The sequence below is a fragment of the Daphnia pulex genome, chromosome 8, assembly GCF_021134715.1.
Source record: "Daphnia pulex isolate KAP4 chromosome 8, ASM2113471v1".
Lineage (NCBI taxonomy): Eukaryota > Metazoa > Arthropoda > Branchiopoda > Diplostraca > Daphniidae > Daphnia > Daphnia pulex.
The window spans coordinates 8,209,241-8,231,826 of NC_060024.1; the positions used below are offsets into that span (position 1 = coordinate 8,209,241).

Here is a 22,586-nt window from a genome sequence, read left to right on the forward strand (position 1 = left end):
GAATTCCCAATTTGTCGAACTCGACACGGCTGAGCGACACTCCATTATTTCGTTAGCCCACATTTTTCGGATTAAAGCGGTTGTTATATATTATCAAATTCATTTCGTTATAACCGGAATGAAATAAATATAGTTGTTTTATGGGATATAATAATCTGTTGTATTGCATCAGTTTCATCTTCAAATGTACATCAAAAAGAATCATCTCATCTTGATTAAAATATACTGTATAGAATTTTCCTCGTTTCTTTCAAAATTCAATTTTAGTTCTTATTATATTAGTTCTCGTGGTAGTTGTCAATTTGTCATCTAGGAAATTAGCTGTGATTATTGGGGTCGTCCGCTAACTGTTAGATTCCATAGAAACGCAGTCAAAAAGAATGAAGAGAGAACGATCAAATAAAATCGTGTCTAGGAAGAAAGCTCGTTTTGCATATGAAATGGAATTTCGTTAGTGTATGCGTTAAGCGTCAGTTAATAAATCGTCGCGTTAAAAATTGTCCGGTCAGTCCCGTGTGTCGTCTTGTCGTTCGTGTATTAGGCGTTAGCGTTATTATCATTTCGTCGTGAAGAGAATGGCCTTTTGAGCGAGTCGACAGTGTTTGTTTGTGGAATGATGTTGTCAGGTCACAAAGTATGGTAGAGAAGAATGCAGGCAAAGAAAAACCCAAGGAAAAAAGAAAAACAGAAAGATCGGTCGATCAACAAAAATCCGTCAGAATGAGTCTGGAAAAGAACAAGAAGGTCTAACTGTTGGTCGTCTCGTCTGTCGAAAGGAACTAACAATCATGAAAGGGAAATGTATGGGAGATGTTATCATTCATTCTTCCTTGTCCTCTTTCTGGGGGGCGAAAATGCAAACAGAAAGAGAAAGAAGATGAACAAAATAACTCGGGGGGTGAAAATAAAACACATTGGAGTGATACAAGAGAGATAGGAGAATAAGAAGAGGGAAACCAAAAAGTGTGTCGCATAAATTTGTCTCGACACGCAAACAAAATATTCCTTATACTGGAAAAAAAAATAGAAACCGTCGAATAAGTTAAAACGAAGAATTCAAATAGATAAACAATCAGTCAACATTGAAATAGGATAGTGTCGAAATCTTGATTAGATTTGCACAAATTGGGGAAATAAAAAAAAAGGAAAATGAACTAAAACAAAAAGGAAATCTGTTGAAATGTATGTCAGTTGGTGTATAGTATAAGTTCATTTTTTATCCAGCAGAGAGATCGTATAACTCTGTTTCATTCATTCGTGATGCTCTTCCTCGCTTCGGCTGCTTCCGGCGCCCATCTCGTACTTTTGGTAGCTCTTGGACAGAGCTTCCATGACGGGTCCCATCCAGCTCAACGACCTGTCATTTTCCGCCCAAGTCCAGCAAAAAAAAATCAAGATGTACGTCATTTAGACATTTCAAAATGGGCACCACACCCTGCCAGTAGTCAACGACGTCACTGCACGCAAGAGAAATGATCAATTTATTACCGTTTGCTGTATGACGATCCGCCGTAAGAGGAACCATAAGACGGTGGTGGCGAACTGTCATAAGTGGTTCCCGTGTAACCTTGCTGATCCGTGTAAGCGTAGCCGTACTCCGGCTCCTGGCTACCAATGCCGATGAGACCCAGCAAGGGGAGAAGGATGGCGGCCAACACCAGGGCCGTCAAAGCGGCCAGCAAAGTGTACTGGAGGGATGTGGCGTTGAAGGTGAACGACAGCGATCCGTCCGAATTCAAATTGACGAAGGCGAAACGCGCCGTCGGCTGGACATCTTTGGTGGAAACATCTTCGAAATCTTCGTCCAGTCCGTTGTCGTCGTCCAAGCTGCTGGCCGTAGCTCTGGCGCTGACTGAGAGCAACAGCATCCAACAGCACAACATCATGGCTACGCTCCATTTGTGCATCATTTTGTTGATCCGGCTATTTGTTCTCCTGGCCCAGTGTTCAGCTTCCGTTTCCGCAGTGACAATGAAAATAAGAAAAAGAAAATAACCGAAAAAAATTCGACTCTTTAAAAAATCATTGACCCGTATTGTTGTTGTTGTTGGTGCTCGGCTGTTTTCTGGGTCACGAGTCAAAAGAATGAAAATTTGTGGCCAACAAGATCAGGGAGGATATGGATCTCTTATAGCCCCGGCTCGTTGGGAATTCCATATTCACCGGCTGTATTTATTTCTAAGACGGAAGACGAACAACAAGAGGGAGGCGACGGGGGCTGGCTTTCAAGAAACGGATACGCCCTTATGATCTATCGGCTGCTGTGCTAAGTATTTCAGCCCGCGCTCTGCTGCGACGGTGACTGTAGGTCACCTCCTCTATAGACAGGTACGCACCGTACATACACAAATCCCTTCAAAACTGTAAAAAAAAAAAACACTGACTGAACCGGAAGAATCTGCTCCGGGTTTCTTTTCATCCGCTCTGAGAAAGGAAAACAAATAACAACCCACAGCCGAATGCCCTTTTTGTTTTCTTAGTCCTTTGAATTATCCCGGAAATCTTTTTTTATTTTGTTTGTTGATTCATTTGGAAAAATTATTAAATTCCAAGACGGTGAACAACACACAAGAGCCGGAATTTTTTTTCTTTCTCTCCGTGTGTGTTTTACTCGGAGTTAAATCGTTAAGTTATGGCACGAAACTGCTGTGTTTGTGTCTATGTTTGACAATGGTCATCCGATTTAAGTAGTGGGGTCCCACGAGTCCGTGCTGTTCATGCGCAAGTCTATATCTTGTTAGTTTTAATTTTTGAAAGGGCGTAAAAGGTTCACCAGAAAACAAAAAAACAAAACAACAAATGCCGGTGAAAAAATGAAACAACAGCTGGGCGGGTGTTTCGGAAGCTTCCGCTGGCGAACATACCGAAAGAAAATTCAACAACAGATTCCATCCGGTTACGAGAGCTAAGGGTTGAACATGTGGTCATGACAGTTGGCCATATACTTAGACATTTTGCGCCCGACTCGTAAGGTAACAGTTAGATCAACGACTCGCGAGTTTGCCTTATTTAATTTATTTATTTCGGGAGAAAACAAAATTTACGGGGTAGGCCAAACACACACGCTGGTTTGGCAATAGGAAAATGAAATGAATTTGCAATGACTTTCAAAACAAAGAAGATGGGCAGAAACTGCAGAGTGTGCATATCTGGCAGTATTCTAAACTAGAAATGACGGCACCTCACCGATTACAAATGAATATTCTATTCTCAGAAGAGTCAAGTCACTCGGCAGAATTTCGAACGAACCAAAAGTCAAGTGAAAACTAATGCCTATGTGCTATGTGAAATATTATTCACGCAAGAATTTTGAACTAACAAACAAATAATAAATAGACTTACCGAATTTGGAAAGATGGCGCGTAGATTGATGAGAGACTCAAAAGGTGAACCCGAGGAAAAACAAATCAAACTAGATGATGAGTGCCCGCAGTGTTCTTCTACGACGTGTTGAAACAAGAGAAAATTGACGACGGCTCGGCGCTGAATAATGATTCAAACAAAAATACAACGACTCAAGTTTTTTGTTTTCTGTTTTCGTTATTTTTTCCTTTGCCTTTCGTCAGCGTCGATATATCAGAACTGCGATGGAGGAACCGAGACGAGAGTTTGATGCTGGGGCCGGCCCCTAGCCGAGCTTTTTAAAGGGCAAGACACGGCAGGTCGACCGACCGTGGTCACGTGACGAGTCTCAGCCAATCAGCGGTTTCCTTCTGGGAGCTGCGATTCCCGCAAAAATAAAATAAAATAAAAATACAACGAAGCTTGTGAAGCAGATGCTTCTTCTTTCAGGTATAGCATATAGTCTATATGCAGCTGATGACGATGGCTGTCAGCGGCGTGAAATCCTTGTTGTCCGGAGCTCAAAAGTTCTGGAGCGCAGCGCGACGACGCTGCACACGGCCCCGTAATGAGACGAGAATCGCTTTTCTCCTCTTTTCTTGTTCATCTTCTTCTTTTTTTTTTCTTCTTCTTCTTGTCTTCACTGTGCACATTGTGTTTCGTTCATTTGCATTACATCGCCAGCCATTCCAAAACACCGGTAAAGTCCCACCTTAACTGGGTTGAACGCTCCTTCGTCTAGCTAGTCCTTTTTTTTTTGGCTGGCCCGTAATTCTTCCTTCAATCAATGTAGGCTTGTTTCTATTATGAACGATTATTTGAAAAACAAAAACAAAAAAAGCAATGGTTCCGACAGAAGCGCTTTGAAAAGAACGTAATCATTGATATTCTTCCAACTCTTCTGAAAAGAGCCAGTATATGCATGTAATAATAATAACCTAAATTATGTTTTAAATGACAATCATTATTTCTTTTTCTTCAAAATTAATTGTTCTTCTTATTTAAATAATTACTAGCTGCATAAAAACCAATGGTTATTCAGACAAAGGGCTAAGTGTTGAACTGAACTGTTACTTTTATTTTTAGATAAGACTATAGAAAAACGGTTAGTTTGCTGTACTGGAACTTCTTGTGAGAGAGAGAGAGAGAAAATAATTTTAACAAATTCTCCGCTCATGCAAATATAGCAGCCAACAACTGTAACAGTATACGGTGACGAGAAACGTGAAACCATAACGATACGTTCGATTGCCGCCGTGCCGGGAGAGCTCGGTCACTGGGTAAAGCTCGCTGTCGTCGTCGTCCCTTTTGAAGAAACTCAGTCAGTTGTCTCATCATCATCAAGTGGCCTGTAGTGACCGAGATTCTTATTTTCACGTTTTCTTCTTCTTCTTCTTCTTCTTTTCTTGTACTATTCTCATTTACCGAATGATGAACGAAAGCACCAAGAGGCCGTTAAAAAAAAAAAGAAAAATACTGAGAAACATACCGTCACCGTCTGCCGTGCTGCTGATGGCCTGCCAGCCAAACTGGCAAACCGTCAGAAAAACAAAAAATGCCGCTACAACTAAATGAACAAGAACGAGTTCGTAAAGTTGAAAACAATTTCCTTTTTTTTCTGTCATTATATTTCTCTTAACCGGTGTAGCTTGTGCGATGATTGACGTCATCCGATGTCACGTCTTTGGTTGATTTGGTACTTCATTTACCATAGCGATTGAAATTAAACAACAAATCAATTAATGCGACTTGAATATTGTGTAATAAAACAAATTTGACAAACTGCAGTTACGTCGTCGTGGCGAAATTGAATTAAAATCACTGAAACGTTTCAGTGATTTTAATTCAATTTAAAAAAAAGAAAGAAAAAAGAGGAAAGCGGGTGAGAGTTCAGTCCCGCCCAGTAGCAGAAAATATTCTAAAGGGGCGCTGGCTAACGGTAGATTCTATATCTTCTCTGTGTTCTCTCCCGTTCACGACAACAAATCTGTGTCAATCTAATGGCGGCGTCCCGGAGGAGAAAAATTCTGACGAAATACTGAGACCAAGGAATGTTGGCTATTGTTGGTGTACATTACGTATAGGTTACATTACACACTATGGCGGGTGTCTGTTATTACCCTAACAATATGTTAATGCTTTCCCCCTTTTCTTATATGAATTCGGCTGCCTCCGAAAGGATAGGGATCATTCCCTTTGCTTTTTGTGCCTTGCGGGCCCTGCGTTGAATCACGAGACCGTGTTATGTGGCGATGGCACGCATGTGCCACCAGCAATAAGTCCCAAAGCTTCGGACCTCGTACCGAAAGAAAGGGAAGGAGGGGGCGTCTATTTTTGTTTTGTTGCTTTCGAGAATTTTTTACATACCGGTGAAGCAATAAAGTTCCCGGACTCGACAGATATTGATTGTAATAGGTTATACTATCGCACCATTCACACCTCTATCCTGCCGGAGGTCCACCACGGGTCTGTATACAGAATTCAACGTTCAATGCAGTCCTAACAAACTGGCCAGAGTTTGAAATTGATAGGACTTTGGCTTCATTTGCCACAAAACGGTAATCAATTGTGGAAAGAGTTCAAAGTCAGTTTTTATTTTTCTTCAAAGGGGTCATCACAGGGCCGGTCGTTATGTAGCTGCTTTTATACCCGACGACAGTTCCATCATATGGAAATAGAAAGGAACGCCCCATTTCCGTGTAAGCGCATATAAGAACATATAGGCGTGATTCCTAAAGAGAAAAAAATGAAGATTCACCTTTCTGATTTGATTTATGAAAATTTCTTTTCTTTCACATTCCGCTTAGTATATAGGATTCAATTGTAGGATAAAACGAGTGATTATTCTAAGCAATTTCGTTTCCTTTTTTTGTTTCTTTACTTTCATTGTTATCGACTTGCAACCGCGTTCGATTTGGAAATAGTGAAATACAGTCTGTGTGTTGTGGGGTATACGAAAGTGCATGTATCTTTTGCCAAATTTACTCTTGTACTTTTTCAGACGGACCAAAATAAGCCCGGGAGTTTTTACCGTTACGAATGACATCTTTAACGGACCAAGGAAAACTGCCGAAGTCACAGCACGCATGTAGACTAACAAATTTAGAAATAAAACGTTACCACTTTACAGATGTTTCAATCAATTATTCCATTCATCATCATTTATTACGGAATGTTTGAATATGGATTCCAATACAAGACGGTATAGTGAATAAATGGTAACCCATATTACAGTACATAGCCTTTGCGACCCGGCCAAGTTGATCGCCCTTTTTGATTGATGTAACATATGACCCACCGCTAGGCCGTCTTTTCTTTTTTGTCATTATTCTTCCACCAGTTTCCTGTCTTGAATGCACTTCCGTCTTACACCACTGACACACAGACGCCCAACAATTGATAATCAGTCGTCAAACAAAGTTAAAGTATCGGTCGTTGGTCGATTGAAAGTGTCGCCTCTGTTGCTCGAGAATCCGACGGACTGGTCTGGTCATCATTAGAAGTTGTCCAACCGATTGCGGACATTCAGTTTGATAGCGGGCTTGACAGCTCTCCCCTCCCAGTCCGTAAATGATGTCATCTTTGTAGCGCGCCACTCCGCGGATGTTTCTACTGCACAAATCAGCAAGCAGAGGGAGAAAAGAGATCGTCAACAATCAAATTTGATAACTATTATCGATTAATTTACAAAATTAATCTCAAATTTGCTCATCTTTCGGCAGAGAGTGACCTGATGACACGGACGACGGTCTGGAGCCAAGCCGGTGCATAAGGGACGAAACTGTGAACGTGACACAAAATCTTCCGGCGACAAGGATCTCCCAGGTCGTTCATGAATTCGAAAGCTTCTTCAACGTCCAGCGGATCGAGTAATCGATGCCACCAACTAAAAAACAAAAATCAAATTAAGCAATTATTTCTCAACTGAGTGACTGTGCTGTGAGGATTTGGTCTCACTCGACTGGAAAAATATGCCACCTAGAATTGTGATCGTCGTCGGAAGAGCGGGCCGACCACGCCGAAGTGAATTTGGGCACAAAGAGGCCGGCCACTAGGATGCCAGTGAAGGCGACGACCAGAACGAGGCTGAGCGGCCCTGCCACACTGTTCTGCAACGTGTTGGCCAAGTTGACTGGCGTGGAAAACTGGAAACCGACATCGACCGGCTGGTAGGACTCATGACGCTCTTTGGTGGCCGCACCACCAGTCGCCAACAAAACGCTTACACACATGATCCATCGGAGCGCCATTTTTTGAAAGATGCGACTCACCACTGAAGGAGAATGACACAAATGCGGAATCAAACCGAAATGACCGAGCTTGGTGTTATTAGGGCCAGTGTAATCGATCGCGGTCAAGGATCGCGGTTGCTTTCTCTCGGGGTTATAATAGTTCCTCTCAACAACCAGACGGGCGAAAAACAAATAAAAAAGGTGAATGTTGCGCCAAGGACGGGCTTATTTATTCTGGCTAATTATCATGAAAATAAAGGAAGACTTTTTTCTTGTACAGAAAGGGATGAATAAACATAACGTAGATTCAAAACAGGTTAATGGATTATTACATTTTTGTCCCACGCCCGGGATCCCGGAAATAATTTCATTAAATGAGGCTGGCCATCAAAGTTCAACATATCTATTTGCCAATTTCAAAAATTAATAGATATGTTCAATTTTGTCTAGGAAGACAGGAATTATGGCTGTGTTATTATTTTAACAGTTTAAGCGGTTTAAGTTTATTATGGGGGGGGGGGGAGGGCGACTTATTTCCAATTGAATCTTTTGAAAATGGGCAATTTGTATCGCTTAATTATTTATTGTGATACGGTTTATTCTCGAGACCGGTACGGTAGGTAGTACTTTTGTGTATTTGACCGAGGCCAAATGGCATTTTGAAATTTTTTTTTAAATTTTGGCTTGGACAATAAATAATAATAATAACCAAAAAATCCGTGATTAATGATATAATTTGTAGAAAAAAACTCACCGAATGGGATCGATCGATGTCGGGAATGTACGGTATGCATTGGTGTGATATACTTGTACTCGGTATGTGATAACTGAATACGTCGCGGTTCTATAGCAGGGAAGATAGCCAGTCTTGTACTAAAGAACTCCCATAGGGATTCCCCAACATAGCATATCAATGCATGGTATTATTCGCCGAAGAAAGTCTCATATAAGCGCGTGAGAGAACCAATGATATTATTACATTAGTATGGGCTAGCTCCACACACCACCTGGTGGCAGGTGGCGAAAGTTAATATTTTGCTCGCTCGGGGAATCGAACTCGGGTCCCCAGACGCCAAGTTGTCATAGGCGACGCCTTATTCGAATCACCCGTACACCCTATATGTAATAATTACATTTTTAATCTAGTCTAAACAATTCTAAAATGTTAGATCTAATTAAATATAACAACAGACGGGCGAAAAAAAAAAGCTAAATACGCCAAGGACGGGTTTATTTTATTCTGGCTAATTACATGAATATAAAGGAGAACTTCATTCTTTGTACAGAAAGGGATGAATTAATAAATATAACGTAGATTCAAAATGGGAATAATAAATTATTGGAACGAACAGGATTCACATTTTCGTTCCGCCCGGGATTCCGGAAAGAATTTCATTGGATGAGGCTGGCCAGCAATTTTGTCACGGTGCATTGGTAATAAATCTGGCTACAGCTGCCCGCTTCGCGACTTTGCGGTTCCAGGCGCAACATCCTTCGTCTGTTTTTTGTTAAAAAAGAAAAACAAATTTAATTAAATGTTACGTCACAACATGAAGATAGCAGCAGTTACATCCATCGTGGGATCCACTTGTAGAATTTAGTCGTCGAAAAGTAGCTTCTCATTTCGCACAGGCCTCGTTGATAGCAAATATCACCAACCTTACTGGTAGCCTTATCGTGAATGGTTCTTAATCTGTTGATGGAAATCAATTAATTTTTTTTTTAAACCAACTCGAAAAATTTCTGAGATCTAAATTCTTAGGATGGTGATTTATACTTTTGAAATATGTCATTCACATCAATTTTTGAAACCTGGAGGGCTCTTTGGACGTCGTGCTCCTTAAATTCAGCTTCCGCCTCGTCTCTGGAATTTAAATAACTCACGCCGAACGTGTAGTAGAAGACGGAGAGGACCATCCAGAAGGAATAAGCGAACCAAAAGGCCGAGATGCCTCCAAAGGCTCCTTTGTAGATGTTGATCAGGAATTCTTGCGCTTCTATTTAAATCGGTAAAAGCAAGAAAAGAATACTCTGTATAGGCTTTTTAAATTCGTGTCAACTTATTCAACTTACTGTCGATGTTAGTTTTGAACTGATTGAAATTTGAAATTGCCACGGTCGGGTCAAACGTCGGTTGATCGGCCGCTATAAGTGTCGCCCGAACGGACGACGATGCCAGGAACATGAAAACTGTCACAACGAACAACGCGATCTGCATATTCGTCGTCATTTCTTTACAAATTGGAAAAAGAATATCGCAGGACTAAATGGATAACCAAGCACCAAACACCAGCAGCGATCGAGAGGGTCAGACGTCAACTAATGTCCATCGAATGGGAAAACGGACTCATCATGAAGATGTCGCGATCCTCCCTGTACGTGATCAACCTACCGAATGGCTAAAAACGATGGACAGAACACTTCCGGACATTTCTGTTCATCTCCTAATTTCCAGATTCGACAGGACTCTATCGTCACAGTTTGAAAAAAAAAAAAAAAAAAACGCGATCCGTTATTGTTATAGACACAAGTCGTTAATTCCGCTCACATACGAGGTAAGGTCAGCGCCGTGCTTGTCGTAGCGCAGGTGGTGAAATCATTATCAACTTTATTGGTTTACAGAGCTATAACCGACGTCAGTCACAGAAATGAACACAACAAATAACCTAACGGAGGTTGTCGACTAGACAAACCACTATAAGCAAGCCTATATTTAAGTCTAATCTAGTCTCAACAATGTTCCCGATTTTTCATTTTTCAGTTCTTTGATGTGTACTATGTGTTTGGACAACACCTTTCGTTTTATTATCAGTCCGTTACGGATGTTCATATTCACTATCGTTTTTCCGTCTCGCCTTCGAGTCTGGTTTGGTCAATCTAAGAATATTCTCCCACGCTCTTTATCGCTAATCTCGAAATGCGGTTCCTCAATTAGGAATGAAAGCGACGGGCAAGGTGGGTGTAGCATTAACATACCGGTATAATACTGCTGTCAATTTCCACGTTGGCTGATGGGCTCATTCCCTTTTGGTCTGTACGACTTTTTCCGTCAACATCCCGTTGACCGTATAGTAACACTGTCTTACGCTTATACAAATCTGCTGTACTATTGTGACCGACTTATCTCGACTCGGTTGGCCAACCGTTCAGGTCCGATGGAAAACGCGTGGCTTCTGTAAAGGTGTAACGACAACTCGCGGAAGTACCTGGAACAATAGAAAGACTTGGATAAGAGAAGAAGAAGCCGTTAAAATGCAGATTGAGTGCGATCATTTTCACGGTGCAAATTGGAAATCGGAGTTCTTGCATAAACATAAAAAATAAAAGAACAAGAGCTGGACGTTCCATTTAACAAGGCCCAGAAAACGGTTTTGAGTTTGATGATCTCTTCTGGAAAATAAACGCAACGTAACGCTGGACCAGGACAACAGAACCTAACATGTCATCTGGGTACAGAGAACAAACGTCTGTGTTTAAGTCAAAGATTTGAATTTATTGGCCTACTAGCACGAACAACAACAACAAAAAAGAAGGGAAAAAAATTCTAACAAAAAATCTGTTGTGCTTTGAATGAACATTCTTTCACACATCACATATTGATTGTGCGATCTGACAACTCGATGTATTCTACTGAGCTCTTCTCGGTTTGACTCTTTTCTTCACAACAGAGTTGCCCTCGTCCATGAGAGCGAGCTCCTGCTCGCTAAAGACGGGATTGTTGGGATGACCCGACGAAGATGGCACTCCAGAAATACCGGAACCAAAGGCAAATCCACCTCGGCTGGGTTTCAGGGCGTTATTCACCATGGCCAAAGCTCGATTGAGAAGCGGGCCGAGTGATTCGCGATAGTAGACGGCCAGGCCAACAAGCAAAGCCACCAGGACGCCTCGGATGGACACTTGAGTTGTTTCGGAGGCATCGACCGTCTTCCTCCTCGGATGGAAGCGGAGAGAAAGGTGCTGAACGGAAGTATTTGCAGTAAACGAGAGCTCAGGGATTTGGTAGTCGTAATTGTGACGGCCTAAATTGGATTCCAGCTGGATGAAGTATTTACGACCATCCATGGGCAAGACGGGCAAAATGACGAGAGGCGAGTTGTCCAGCTTGAGACTTTGCAGAACCACTCCTGGTTGATCTTCACGAAACAAATTCAACTTGATCGTCCTTAAATGCTCCGGTTCGAGTACGTCCACCGTGATCATGACATCCGCCTGGTTGACGGCCTTGATAACGGAAAAGCGCAGACCGGACAAATCGTTGTTTTCTACTTTAATGCTTGTGCTCAGAGGCAATGTGCGTTCCACGTTTTTGTTGAAACCGTTGCCAGTCTTCATCCGTACGGTATACTCGCACTGCATAAAAGAGCAAAAGAATTTTAAAATTAAAATTAATTGATATGGTTCAAGACAAGAATACTTATAACAAAATGGACTTACACCAGGCAGCAGACCGCGGATACGGAACTGTCCATTTGCTTCGGTCGTCGCATCTTCCTGATACTCGGCGCAATGAGACGGACCCGTTCCAACTGCTTCCACACTCACGGAGCCTTCCGGTTCTCCATTGAGAGCTGTCACGGATCCAAAACAGCTGAAAGCTACCCTCTCTCCACTATGAATAAAGAAGAAAGAATTAATTAAGAAAATAGTAGCGTATAATCCCGATATAAAATGAGAAGAAAATGTAGAGAAGGAAGGGTTGAGAGCGACCCGACCGTCTCATAAATATGCGTTGCTTCTTTACCCCAGAACGCTCTTCTCTCGTCGAGCCCTAAAATACTAATTGTACTTCCCCTCCTCCCCCCCACGACGTACTACTACGTCATTAATCAACGGCAATTTGAGGGTTTTGCATTTTCGAAAATGTGGTAGACAAGGTGCCCATTGTCTAATGAATTGCGATACTGAACCTGTTTCCCTGACACTTCTTGAAAGAGCTGTGGATAATATCAATTAGTCTAAGCAGATCTATCTCTGGGCTGGACTTATACTCAAGATTCACCCTATTAGAGTTCTATGATGATGATGATTGCAAGGCTTATTAAGATTAACAATGCAGATGCAGATGTTTCAACAACACAGCTATTATTCTTTCATCTAGAAGCTATTGGGGGATACTGAGGGAAAAAAAACTCACCATTCCAAAAACAACATGACCCATTTGAAGACTCTTGTTGGCTTCCACCATAATCTCGACTACATCCTGTAGTTGATCCAAGGCTTCTTGGATTGATGTATATAATAAACGAGTGAGCCTACAATACAATGTAGAAGCTGTGAATCTTGTGATCCAGAGAGTTTCTTCAGCTCTTGTTGAGTGCCTAAAATTCAAAATACATTTTATTTATTTGTTGATGCATTTAACGGCGAACGACCTGCAATGATTCCAACCATTTGTTGAAGAGCGGTTTCCAGCATTTTGCTCGCTTCAGCGTGAGTGCTTAATGCATTTTCAGTATGTGTGGGTTCTGCAAGGAGAATGGAAACAAGAGAACCGAAAGAAAACATATGAAATTAGGAACACATATTTCTGGCTTGTTGTGACGGACTGACGGAGCCAGAATAACCAACACAAAACCATGACAAAACACACGTTAAATCCTTGTTGTGTCGTCTGCTGTTGTCATTCATTTCCAACATAGACAGAAAAGAATTTTTAATACTGGCAACACCGCAACAGGAACACTTTCGCGGGTAATTTAAACAAATTAGGTTACTACTTACTAGTTGAGAAAATTTAACAGGAATTTAACGAGAAATAATTCATTTGAACCATTATACATTTTGTGTTGATCGATTGGTGTAATAAAAGTATGCTTTTATTACGTAATAAGTAAGTAAGTTAATAAGTAAGCAATTCCATTTTTGTATAGAAAATTTAATAAAAAAACAACTCAACAGGCGAGAGGGTTATAATATTGACGATTACGTGATCAGAAATACCGTTAATATTTAGTAATTCAAATCCCTTGTTTTCGCACCATTTCATAAAGAGAGAACAAAAACTGGATTACAACACTGTTTTCTCTTATAAATTAAAATGAATCTGTGGATAAAAACGAATGCTACACAATTTTGGAACCTTTAGTCAAAAACGACCATCGACGTTTAATCAACACTTGCAAGTATTTCAATCTTAGAGCACAAAGCTATATGACACGTCACACGTGTTCTGTGAAATGGGAAATCATCAGATTGAAAATATTTTGACTTTGATTTTAATATCGTTCATTTTCCTTGAAGGGTCGGCTTACAACATTTTGTTCTTGACGCCCATCTCGTCACATAGCCACAGCAATTTCATCAAACCGGTGGTGAGAGAATTAGTGGATCGAGGCCACTTTGTCATGCTGGAATGGAATGAAGCCAGAGCTGAACGGTAACAACACGGCCTTTAATTTCCGTCCCTTGTATTCACCACAAATGTAAATAATCAGCATCGACCAACAGGTTGAATTCCAAAATTGACACAAGCCCTTTGACCTTTTCTTCGATTATTATCCGAGAATGTTGAAAGTCTACTGTAAGGCCATGGACCCCGTTTTCCACCAGCTCATGAACGTTTCCAATGAACATTATACGACCTAATTATCGTCGAAGGCATTTCCAACGAATGTGTCCTGCCGCTGGTCGCCATGTTCGACGTGACGTTCATCTAAATGAACGGCGTTGCCCCAATCCCCTGGCTGCTTAACGCCATCGAATCGCCACTGGCCTCCGACCATTTCTCGGTTCAAGGTTTCGGATTCACTGACGAGATTAATTTCTGGCAACGAACACTCAATTCCCTAGACAGTCTGGGTTGCGTCTATTACCGTCATTGCTTTATTACACCCGTGGTGGATCGGATGGTTCAAAAAATGTTGAGCAAAAACTTGCCCGTCATTGCTGAGGAGATTGAACGTCATTATATGAGTTTATTGATTGTCAACACTCATTCCAGCAGCAATTATCAGTTACCATTGTCACCGGCCATCACTCAAGCCGGCGGATTGCACTGCGTCCTATGGCAATTGAAATGTCCCGGCAGAAACACTTGATTCACAGCCGCCGCGATCTCAGTTACTCGATGATAGGATGTACCCTTGATGATTCCGGGAACTTGATCAACGGTCGCAAACTTGATCGACGATTTCTGCCGGGCATTGACACTCGCAGATGGGAAACTATCCTCCCAAAATCCCCCCTGGTGGCAAGTTCCAATTTTTTTTTTCTTTTTATGGATTTCTTTGCGCTCTCCTCACACCTCTCCTCTCCAGCAAACTTTGGTTTTTCCAGCGTAGTCTGTTCGATGTTTTGCTGTTTGTCGCATTTTCTGGTCTTTTTTTGTTCTTTGTGGTCTTACGACTTTTTCGTCGCGTGTGCTCTTATATTGGTATCCGGCTAAATAAGATTAGTGACCCGAAAAACAAGAAGAATTAAGCTTTCTCTCTGCTGCGCTGTAAATGGAACATACCAATTGTATTATGTGAGGATTCCAATTCTGTTTTCATGTAGTATGTAGAAAATTCGCTCGTCGGTAATAAAACAGCCACTTTCTTATCAACCAACATATTTGTTTAGCCTACTGTCATTTTCTGCGCAGGATCAAAAGTATAATAGCTTATTGTTTTAATGTGAGTTGACGGATGACTTGTATTACCACAACGCTAATATACCCAGTCTCTTTTATTAATCTTTCATTTATATGTTTGCGTGAAATGGAATTAGAAAACAATAAGAGAAAGAAGAAATGGTTTCAAACAGGATACACCAGTTTCAATCCTGTTCCAAAATTACTAACTTCTTATTACATATCGTTTCTTTATTCAATATACTGCCAAAGAGAAGGTATTTTGAATATGGCGTCAACTAGTTTCATCACACCATTCGACTTATTATTCATTGACTGGGCACAAACGCACAATGTTGCACGCGCGGGCAAAATGAACCGCTTGCTGGCGTTTCACCAAGTGAATTGTTTCCATATACAACCCAACATCATCAGGAGTTCATCGGATAATACGTCTGAACGATACAAGCCGAGAATACAGTATATCGAGATGTATTTGAAAGTATTGATGGTGATCGAACTCGGAATATTTTGGTGGGATATATACAGTTGCCTTTAATCACTCGGCCATAGCAGCAGTGCAGCACGTTTAATCTATTCCCGAAAATTTACACCAATTTCTTGACGGATAACTTTCCCTTAGAAAGTAAATTTGCTAGCACCTTATATATACCTAATGAGGAACAGTCGGGGAACAGTAGAAGCACTTGCTCATTAATTTTACTCGCCAGTTTCGCCAATCAAGACTTTCTATATCTTTTGATTTGCTTTATACTATGAAATAGAGAAAAACAATTAAGTTTGCTGTTGGGATGAACGATAACTCGTATAAATGGAAAAAGTTAAACCAACAATGATTTCTCTTGATTTTATGGCCTATTTCCTTATTGTATAAGGCTGCAAGTGAAGACTTTTCTGTTTTTACGTATTCAAAAAACCTTCACGCGATTGCCATTTTTGTTTAAATTATTGACGCGAAGCCCTTAACAGAAATATATTCTTCAAATGAGAGATAAAATAACTTCACATAGAGAATACAGTGGACCATGATATCTACACATTCTTAAACACAAATTAAACTGGTCTTCAACATCACAGACTATATAAGCCTTTTAAAAAGTTTGGTATTTTAGTGATTTTGTGCAGCACCGCCCGATGGCCGATAGTGTGGGAATGCTTGATGTTAGTGCAATTTCTCGGTTGCTCTCGACTTGACTTCTTCCCTAAAAGAATTTTGAAATGTTTTTGTGATGCAAGTCATTCCACCCAGCCTGACAGCAGAGTTGGACATTTGTTGAACAACCGGTTCTAATACACTAACTTTTGTTTTGCTTAACAGGTTTCTGCTGCTTGTTTTCAAGCTCACCACCTCCTTTTGAGGGCATTGTACCAATCAAAAATAGCAGCAGAGAAATCGCACAAAGCAGAAAATTGAGTTTCACTGCCCCAGAAAATGACGAAGAAACCTACACTCCATTCCTTGATACAAAACTCGTTCATTGGTGTTGCGGACCAGACAATTGGAAAATTAGAAATGTCTAATGTTACATGATTTTTATCTTGCGGAGTCTAGTACGTATATAGGTAGGTTATTGCCAAAAGTCGTCAAACGACATTTTATACTTTTTTTAAATTTTCAATCAATAACTGGAGCTGCAGCTGCATATTCGACTTATAGCCTTGTAAAAACCTGTTTTTCACTTTTTCCGATGTAGACTAGCCCATATATAAATGAACAGTTGCTTGGTTGTTTTTATTTCGTTGCTTTAAAGCAGCAAACGGACGTCACTATCTTTAGTCTGATTTTATAAACTTTTCAAATCAATTCGATTTACATACTGTGCTGCTTAAATTCGAAACGAGAATGAGATATGTGGCAAAGATTAGTTTGACGATTTGGTACCTACTGGTAGGTCTATTAGTGATCCCTGAATTGTCGGCTTACAACCTCTTGTTCTTGTCGCCCATTACGACTCCCAGTCACAGCAATTTCTTCAAGCCGGTGGTGAAGGCGATGGTCGATCGCGGCCACTTTGTCACCTATTACAGCGGATTAAACCACAACAACCAGCAAATGGCGACTAATAACCAAACGATCAATTTCCGTCCATTGAGCAGCTCGCCAGCGCTGTACAAGATCAGCACCGATCACCAAGTGGATTTCAACTTTCGAGACAAACCGCTTCTATTTCTGTCGCAACTCCCTCAGAAGATGGAGAACTATTGCACCGCAATCTACAACGATCCGGTTTTCCAGCAATTAATCAACACGGCCGAAAAATTCGATATCATCGTCATCGAGGGCTACTTGAACGATTGCGTCCTGCCACTGGTCGCTATGTTCGACGTGCCGTTCATCTACATGAGCGGCGTTGCCCCAGTGCCGTGGCTGCTCAACGCCTTCGGATCTCCATTGGCCACCGATCACGTTCCCAATGTCGTTCACAGCTTTACCGACGAGATGAATTTCTGGCAACGAACAATCAATTCTGTTTCCACTATCAGTGGGGTTTACCTTCGTCATTGGTTAATTATGCCCGTGGTGGATCGGATGGCTCAGAAAATGTTGGGAAAAAACCTGCCTGCCATTGAAGAGATTGAACGTCATTATATGAGTTTATTGATTGTCAACACTCATTCCAGCATCAATTATCAGTTGCCATTGTCACCGGCCATCATCCAAGCCGGCGGATTGCACTGCGTCCCCCCTAAACCCTTGCCGAAAGATTTGGAGTCGTTTGTCGACGGTTCCGGTGATGCTGGATTCATCATCGTCAGTTTTGGATCAGTTCTGAAAGGCGTCGACATGCCGAACAACTTCCGCCGCATATTTTTGTCCACATTCGCTCGGTTACCACAAAGGATTCTGTGGAAATGGGAAGATCAACCCGGGGAAAACGATTCCATTCCATCCAACGTCAAATTGCTTCCGTGGATGCCTCAACAGGATTTACTGGGCCATCCGAAAATCCGTTTGTTCATCACCCACGGCGGATTGTTTAGTAACCAAGAGGCCGTCTACCACGGCGTCCCATTCATCGTTATGCCCATCTTTGCCGACCAGCCCATCAACGCCCAAAAGGCTCACGACGACGGTTACGCCATTCGTGTTGATATGGACAGTATGTCGGAAGAGATTCTTTTCGACGCCATCCAGCGAATCCTTACAGATCCCAAGTAAATTTCAAATTTCTGTAAATGATAAAATCCAAATTAACAAATTTGTGTCATAGATATGCCGAGAAAATGAAGCAAGTATCGGCCCTTGCTCGGGATCAAATGGAAAGTCCATTGGACCGGGCCGTCTACTGGATCGAGTACGTCATCCGGCATCAGGGCGCACCTCACCTTCGTATAGCTTCGCGCAAACTTTCCCTTTTCCAGCGCTATCTCTATGATGTTTTACTCTTTGTCTTGTTTTCGGCGCTTTCGTTTTTATTTCTAGTCTTTTACCTCTGCCGGAACATCATCTGTTCAAATGGCCGGGTGAAAATTAATGGCCAAAAAAAAAAGAAGAATTGATTTCTGCGTCTACGTTCTGCGTACCTTGCACCACTGTTTATTCTCCAACTGGCTGGCCCTGCATTTTGGCGACCCAATCTTTTTTTTTTTTCATTTGTAGAAATTTACTAAAACGCCTTGAAAAATGTGCCGCTATTACTACTTGATTTATTAGAAATTCTAATTGTTTCTATTCACAAATTAAATATGGTACAATGGTATAAAGATCATACCAAAGTAGCATTTTTATTTTAGTCATACTGGGCTGGAAATTTCCACCAAACGTCATTTTCTGGTGGCGACTATGATGAAAGGCAATTCTAAAGAAGGAAAATTTAAATGAAAATAAATATATAAACTGGTAGAGTTAAAAATTTTATTTCTACAATAAGTAATGAATGGGGTCGAAACCCTTACTGCGGATTTCGTGAGAGAGATTGACGCCAGTGATTTCGTGAAAACAAACAAAAGCTACACGATGATAAGAAGAAACTGTTCAGCAGGACCTAATATGGTCATATCTCCTTTATAATTCTCTAACTTAAAAATCTACAAATGCGTTGGAGTTCAAAAAATTAATACGGTAGGCCTAATAATAAAATTGAACAAATTTGAATGTTTATCTGAAAAATGTCGGTGTACCTCGTCTGCATTTGGAATAATTTTTTGAAGGCAATGAAGATGTACAATAGTAAAGAAATTTCCATCGCATCGATTTATGATCTAAAATTTCGGCAATGGGGAATTTGATCTGCTTATTAAGAAATATATTGACTGCTAGTCTGCGTTCGCTGTCTAATAGAGCAGGAGTCAATTGTTTATTGAAATTTTCTCCACCCTTTTTTTGTAATAGAAGTAATATTGATGGTTGGTTCCATGCAGAAAAGCTCCTCAATTTGTTCGCAAAGTGACTGGAGGTTTTTCCCGAATGGTTGCATTGATTTGTTTCCAAATAGAAGCATCTAATAAGTATAGAAGTTAAAAAAGGTTTACAGTGTGAAATAATTAAATGTGAGTTTATAACCTTCAACTCGAGTGACTTTCGTCCAATTAAGAGTTTTCATTTTAGCATTAATTTTCAGCGGCTTATTAATTCGAAGAACAGTTTGTAGTGGACGCAACAGCAGAAGAAAACAGTCCGAACAGAGGTAAAACAGGCGGAATTATCGTTCCTGCTCATAAAAGTAAAATGACATAAATAATAAAAAAAAAACATTAACTTTACTTAAATTCTTGAAAATGAATTTGTACCTAGGCCACCGTGAGGAGGAGGACCAGGTGGAGAAGGTAGGCCACATATCTAATCGCAGGATGAGGCGGGGCTGTTATTGCTGCAGAAAATGGTAAGGGTGGTGGTATGATGGTTGCGGAGGGAAAGAAGCGAAAGTGATGCAAGAGATAGCTTGTAATGGCTCATTGGTTATCAATGGGAGTTGTGGGGGTGGTGGAGGTTGATTAGAAAAACTGCTTGGAATTCCAAGAAGAACGGGACAAGGAGGCATCGGCGGGAGTGGCGGTGATGGTGAACTAAGGGCATAATCACCGGATGAGGCGGAGGGGATGGGATAAAAGTTACAGGATGAGCAGGAATGCACAAGGAATAACTTCAGATCTCAAACTTCCAACAGTCTTTTAAATGTCTTTTAAATAATGTCTAAAAGAAGTCTTTTAAATATTCCGTGTCACGTTTTTCTTGGGTAAACTTTAAAATTCGCTTGCAAAAGCCGCAAAATCTGCAATAAAGCCTCTGAAATTAGAAGCCAGGCCAAAAAACCTCGTAATATTTGTTTGTTTTTAATTAACTAGAGCTCGAGCTTTATTGGGATGTGGGTGGATGCCATTTCCGTAATTCGCGTAACTTTAAAACTCCTACTAATTTTACGGCGTCGAACCTGGCCCTGGAATCCTCTCAGTGGCGGCAACCATTTGAGTGGTTCATTCTGGCCGCACGCAAAGCCAAAAAAGATGAAGTGTGTTTGCTATAGGTGTGCTGCTGTCTCTGCTCGGTTGGGACATAATAAAAATCTATGAGACTATAACATTCACTGACCCTCTGGACGCAATGAAGATTTCTCCAGTCCTTGATAAATTCACTGAATATTTTGAACCACTTAAAATTAAGTATTTAGCCGTTTTTGTTTCCACAAGCGGCAGCAGCAGCCAAGCATGTCATTTGACTCATAGCTTGTCGAGTTACGAAGCATTGTTAAAACGTGCAATTATGGATTGGAGGCATCCATTGGGACATGGTGGCCAAGGAAGCGAAGTAATGCAAGAAAAACGCTCAAAATTGTAATGAAGAAAAATGAAGTAAACCACCATTAGCAAAACTTCAAGGGAAATAGTTCGAGACCCCGTGAAAAAAGTTGTCTTTTTCTTCCTAGGAAGGTTCGAACAGATTTTTTAAAATCATGGGGTGGTGGTTGTTATGGAAAGCCACGTCTGGCTCGGCACCGTGGGGGCGTTTATACGGACCTCCAAATTTGGCGTGATTTCCGATTTTGTCTGCTTGATTCCTTTAAATAAAATATGGTTAAAACATTTACAGAATGTTATGATGATATTAAAAATACTCGGCCAGATCGATACAGTAAGGCCCTTCAATTGACCAGATACGGATTTATGTAATTAAATTGGGCCATAATGTCGTCTCACAAAGCAGCAGCTTCTGCTGCACTATGGAAAGATCCCAACTGATGAGACGGAGAATCTACCAAATGATACATGAAATAACAACAAAATCACAAGACTCTCAAAGACCACTAACTAAAATTAACTTAACTTAATTAAAATTAAATTAAAATCAACCATTTAACCTTATCCACACATTAATTTAAAAATACACAAGCAAAAAATACCAAAAAACACCAACCAAAAAAATAAACCCACATCCAAAAAAACATTCGACACAACACAAAAATTTTTCCAAACCATCCACACGCACCAATTTTTCTCTCTACAAACAAACAATGGCTTCTCCTTCTGTCTCACAGGACGGGTCAATGGAAGACGACGACAATCGTATTGAATGGGTTGAACGGGACTTTTAAAAAGTACGGTCAATTCGAGGAGAATCGTTTACATTTGCCCAGCCCCGCCTCATTTCCTTTACACGAAAGACAGACAAGGAAGATTTGTTTGCTGCACAATAGCAAACTTTCTTTGCCCTTTCAAACCAATCCATCTTTACACCGCCCCCGAAATCGACCAATGCATTGCCAAACCAGACCACGAAGACGAACAACACTCACACAACACACGCGGAAACTCCAAAAAATGCAACTCGGACGGACCAACTTCGGCTGAAATTGGATTACTCTATGTCAAATGGGCTATCCGAGAGGAAGCCGCCTGGAATTAAAAAAAACGCACGACCTACACAAACCGGACACGGTTGGTAGAGGCTGCCCTCAAGAAACTGAAATCCAAAGGTGTCCCCTCCCCTGAAATCATCCAAACAACCATCAAATCTTTCACAATCGACTCCGTCCAGAAGTCCGTAGAATCAGCATCTAAAAGAGCTTCGTTGGAACAATCACCCTTACCAAACGCAAGCGCAGACATATGGGATCTAGACCTGTGGAAATCTGGATGGACAGTAGTCGCCGACTCATCTGAATCAGAACAAGACACCGAGCCCGAACCTGCACCATCAACTGTTATGTCTTTGTTCAATCGCTAAGGGCGATCGTAATTGTATTCAGGGTAAGCACACAAATCGTGCGACTGCTTCCAGCCTCTAAGCCAAGCCAACTGCCTTCACCGGCAAGTAGCCCCTGGCGGTTGCAAGCGACGTTGCCACGTACACAACAACCCGTCCCAAGCGGTGAAGACGGACAACGAGCGGCGAACCGCTTAACACAAACAAAAATAAGGGAATAAACGAATGCCGGGGCAGAGGTGGGGAAAACGGAACACACACAAAAATAAGGGCATCTAACACATAATCTGGGCCACAA

The 22,586-nt window shown here is 41.2% G+C and overlaps 5 protein-coding genes across 5 annotated transcripts; 1 reads left to right on the forward strand and 4 right to left on the reverse strand.

Annotated features, from left to right (window-relative positions):
• Nucleotides 1-516: 516 nt before the first annotated feature.
• LOC124199543 lies at nt 517-3,618 on the reverse strand. Its single transcript, XM_046595375.1, has 3 exons — nt 3,343-3,618; nt 1,489-1,951; nt 517-1,357 (listed from the first exon to the last, which is right to left on the reverse strand). The coding sequence occupies exons 2-3, from the start codon at nt 1,908-1,910 to the stop codon at nt 1,252-1,254; spliced, it is 528 nt and encodes a 175-aa protein (XP_046451331.1). The 5' UTR covers nt 1,911-1,951; nt 3,343-3,618; the 3' UTR covers nt 517-1,251.
• A 2,568-nt stretch (nt 3,619-6,186) lies between these two features.
• Nucleotides 6,187-7,760, reverse strand: LOC124199655. Its single transcript, XM_046595572.1, has 3 exons — nt 7,321-7,760; nt 7,073-7,228; nt 6,187-6,954 (listed from the first exon to the last, which is right to left on the reverse strand). The coding sequence occupies exons 1-3, from the start codon at nt 7,590-7,592 to the stop codon at nt 6,753-6,755; spliced, it is 630 nt and encodes a 209-aa protein (XP_046451528.1). The 5' UTR covers nt 7,593-7,760; the 3' UTR covers nt 6,187-6,752.
• A 1,028-nt stretch (nt 7,761-8,788) lies between these two features.
• On the reverse strand, nt 8,789-9,924 carry LOC124199483. The gene is made up of 4 exons (XM_046595308.1): nt 9,648-9,924; nt 9,352-9,571; nt 9,145-9,267; nt 8,789-9,072 (listed from the first exon to the last, which is right to left on the reverse strand). Exons 1-4 carry the CDS (start codon nt 9,802-9,804, stop codon nt 8,967-8,969), a joined length of 606 nt encoding a protein of 201 aa, XP_046451264.1. The 5' UTR covers nt 9,805-9,924; the 3' UTR covers nt 8,789-8,966.
• Nucleotides 9,925-11,051: 1,127 nt separating this feature from the next.
• Nucleotides 11,052-13,181, reverse strand: LOC124199482 (nodal modulator 3-like). The gene is made up of 4 exons (XM_046595307.1): nt 12,966-13,181; nt 12,712-12,895; nt 12,012-12,186; nt 11,052-11,927 (listed from the first exon to the last, which is right to left on the reverse strand). The coding sequence occupies exons 2-4, from the start codon at nt 12,726-12,728 to the stop codon at nt 11,202-11,204; spliced, it is 918 nt and encodes a 305-aa protein (XP_046451263.1). The 5' UTR covers nt 12,729-12,895; nt 12,966-13,181; the 3' UTR covers nt 11,052-11,201.
• Nucleotides 13,182-16,876: 3,695 nt separating this feature from the next.
• On the forward strand, nt 16,877-18,991 carry LOC124199481 (UDP-glycosyltransferase UGT5-like). The gene is made up of 2 exons (XM_046595306.1): nt 16,877-18,303; nt 18,360-18,991. Exons 1-2 carry the CDS (start codon nt 16,991-16,993, stop codon nt 18,646-18,648), a joined length of 1,602 nt encoding a protein of 533 aa, XP_046451262.1. The 5' UTR covers nt 16,877-16,990; the 3' UTR covers nt 18,649-18,991.
• The last annotated feature ends 3,595 nt before the right edge of the window (nt 18,992-22,586 follow it).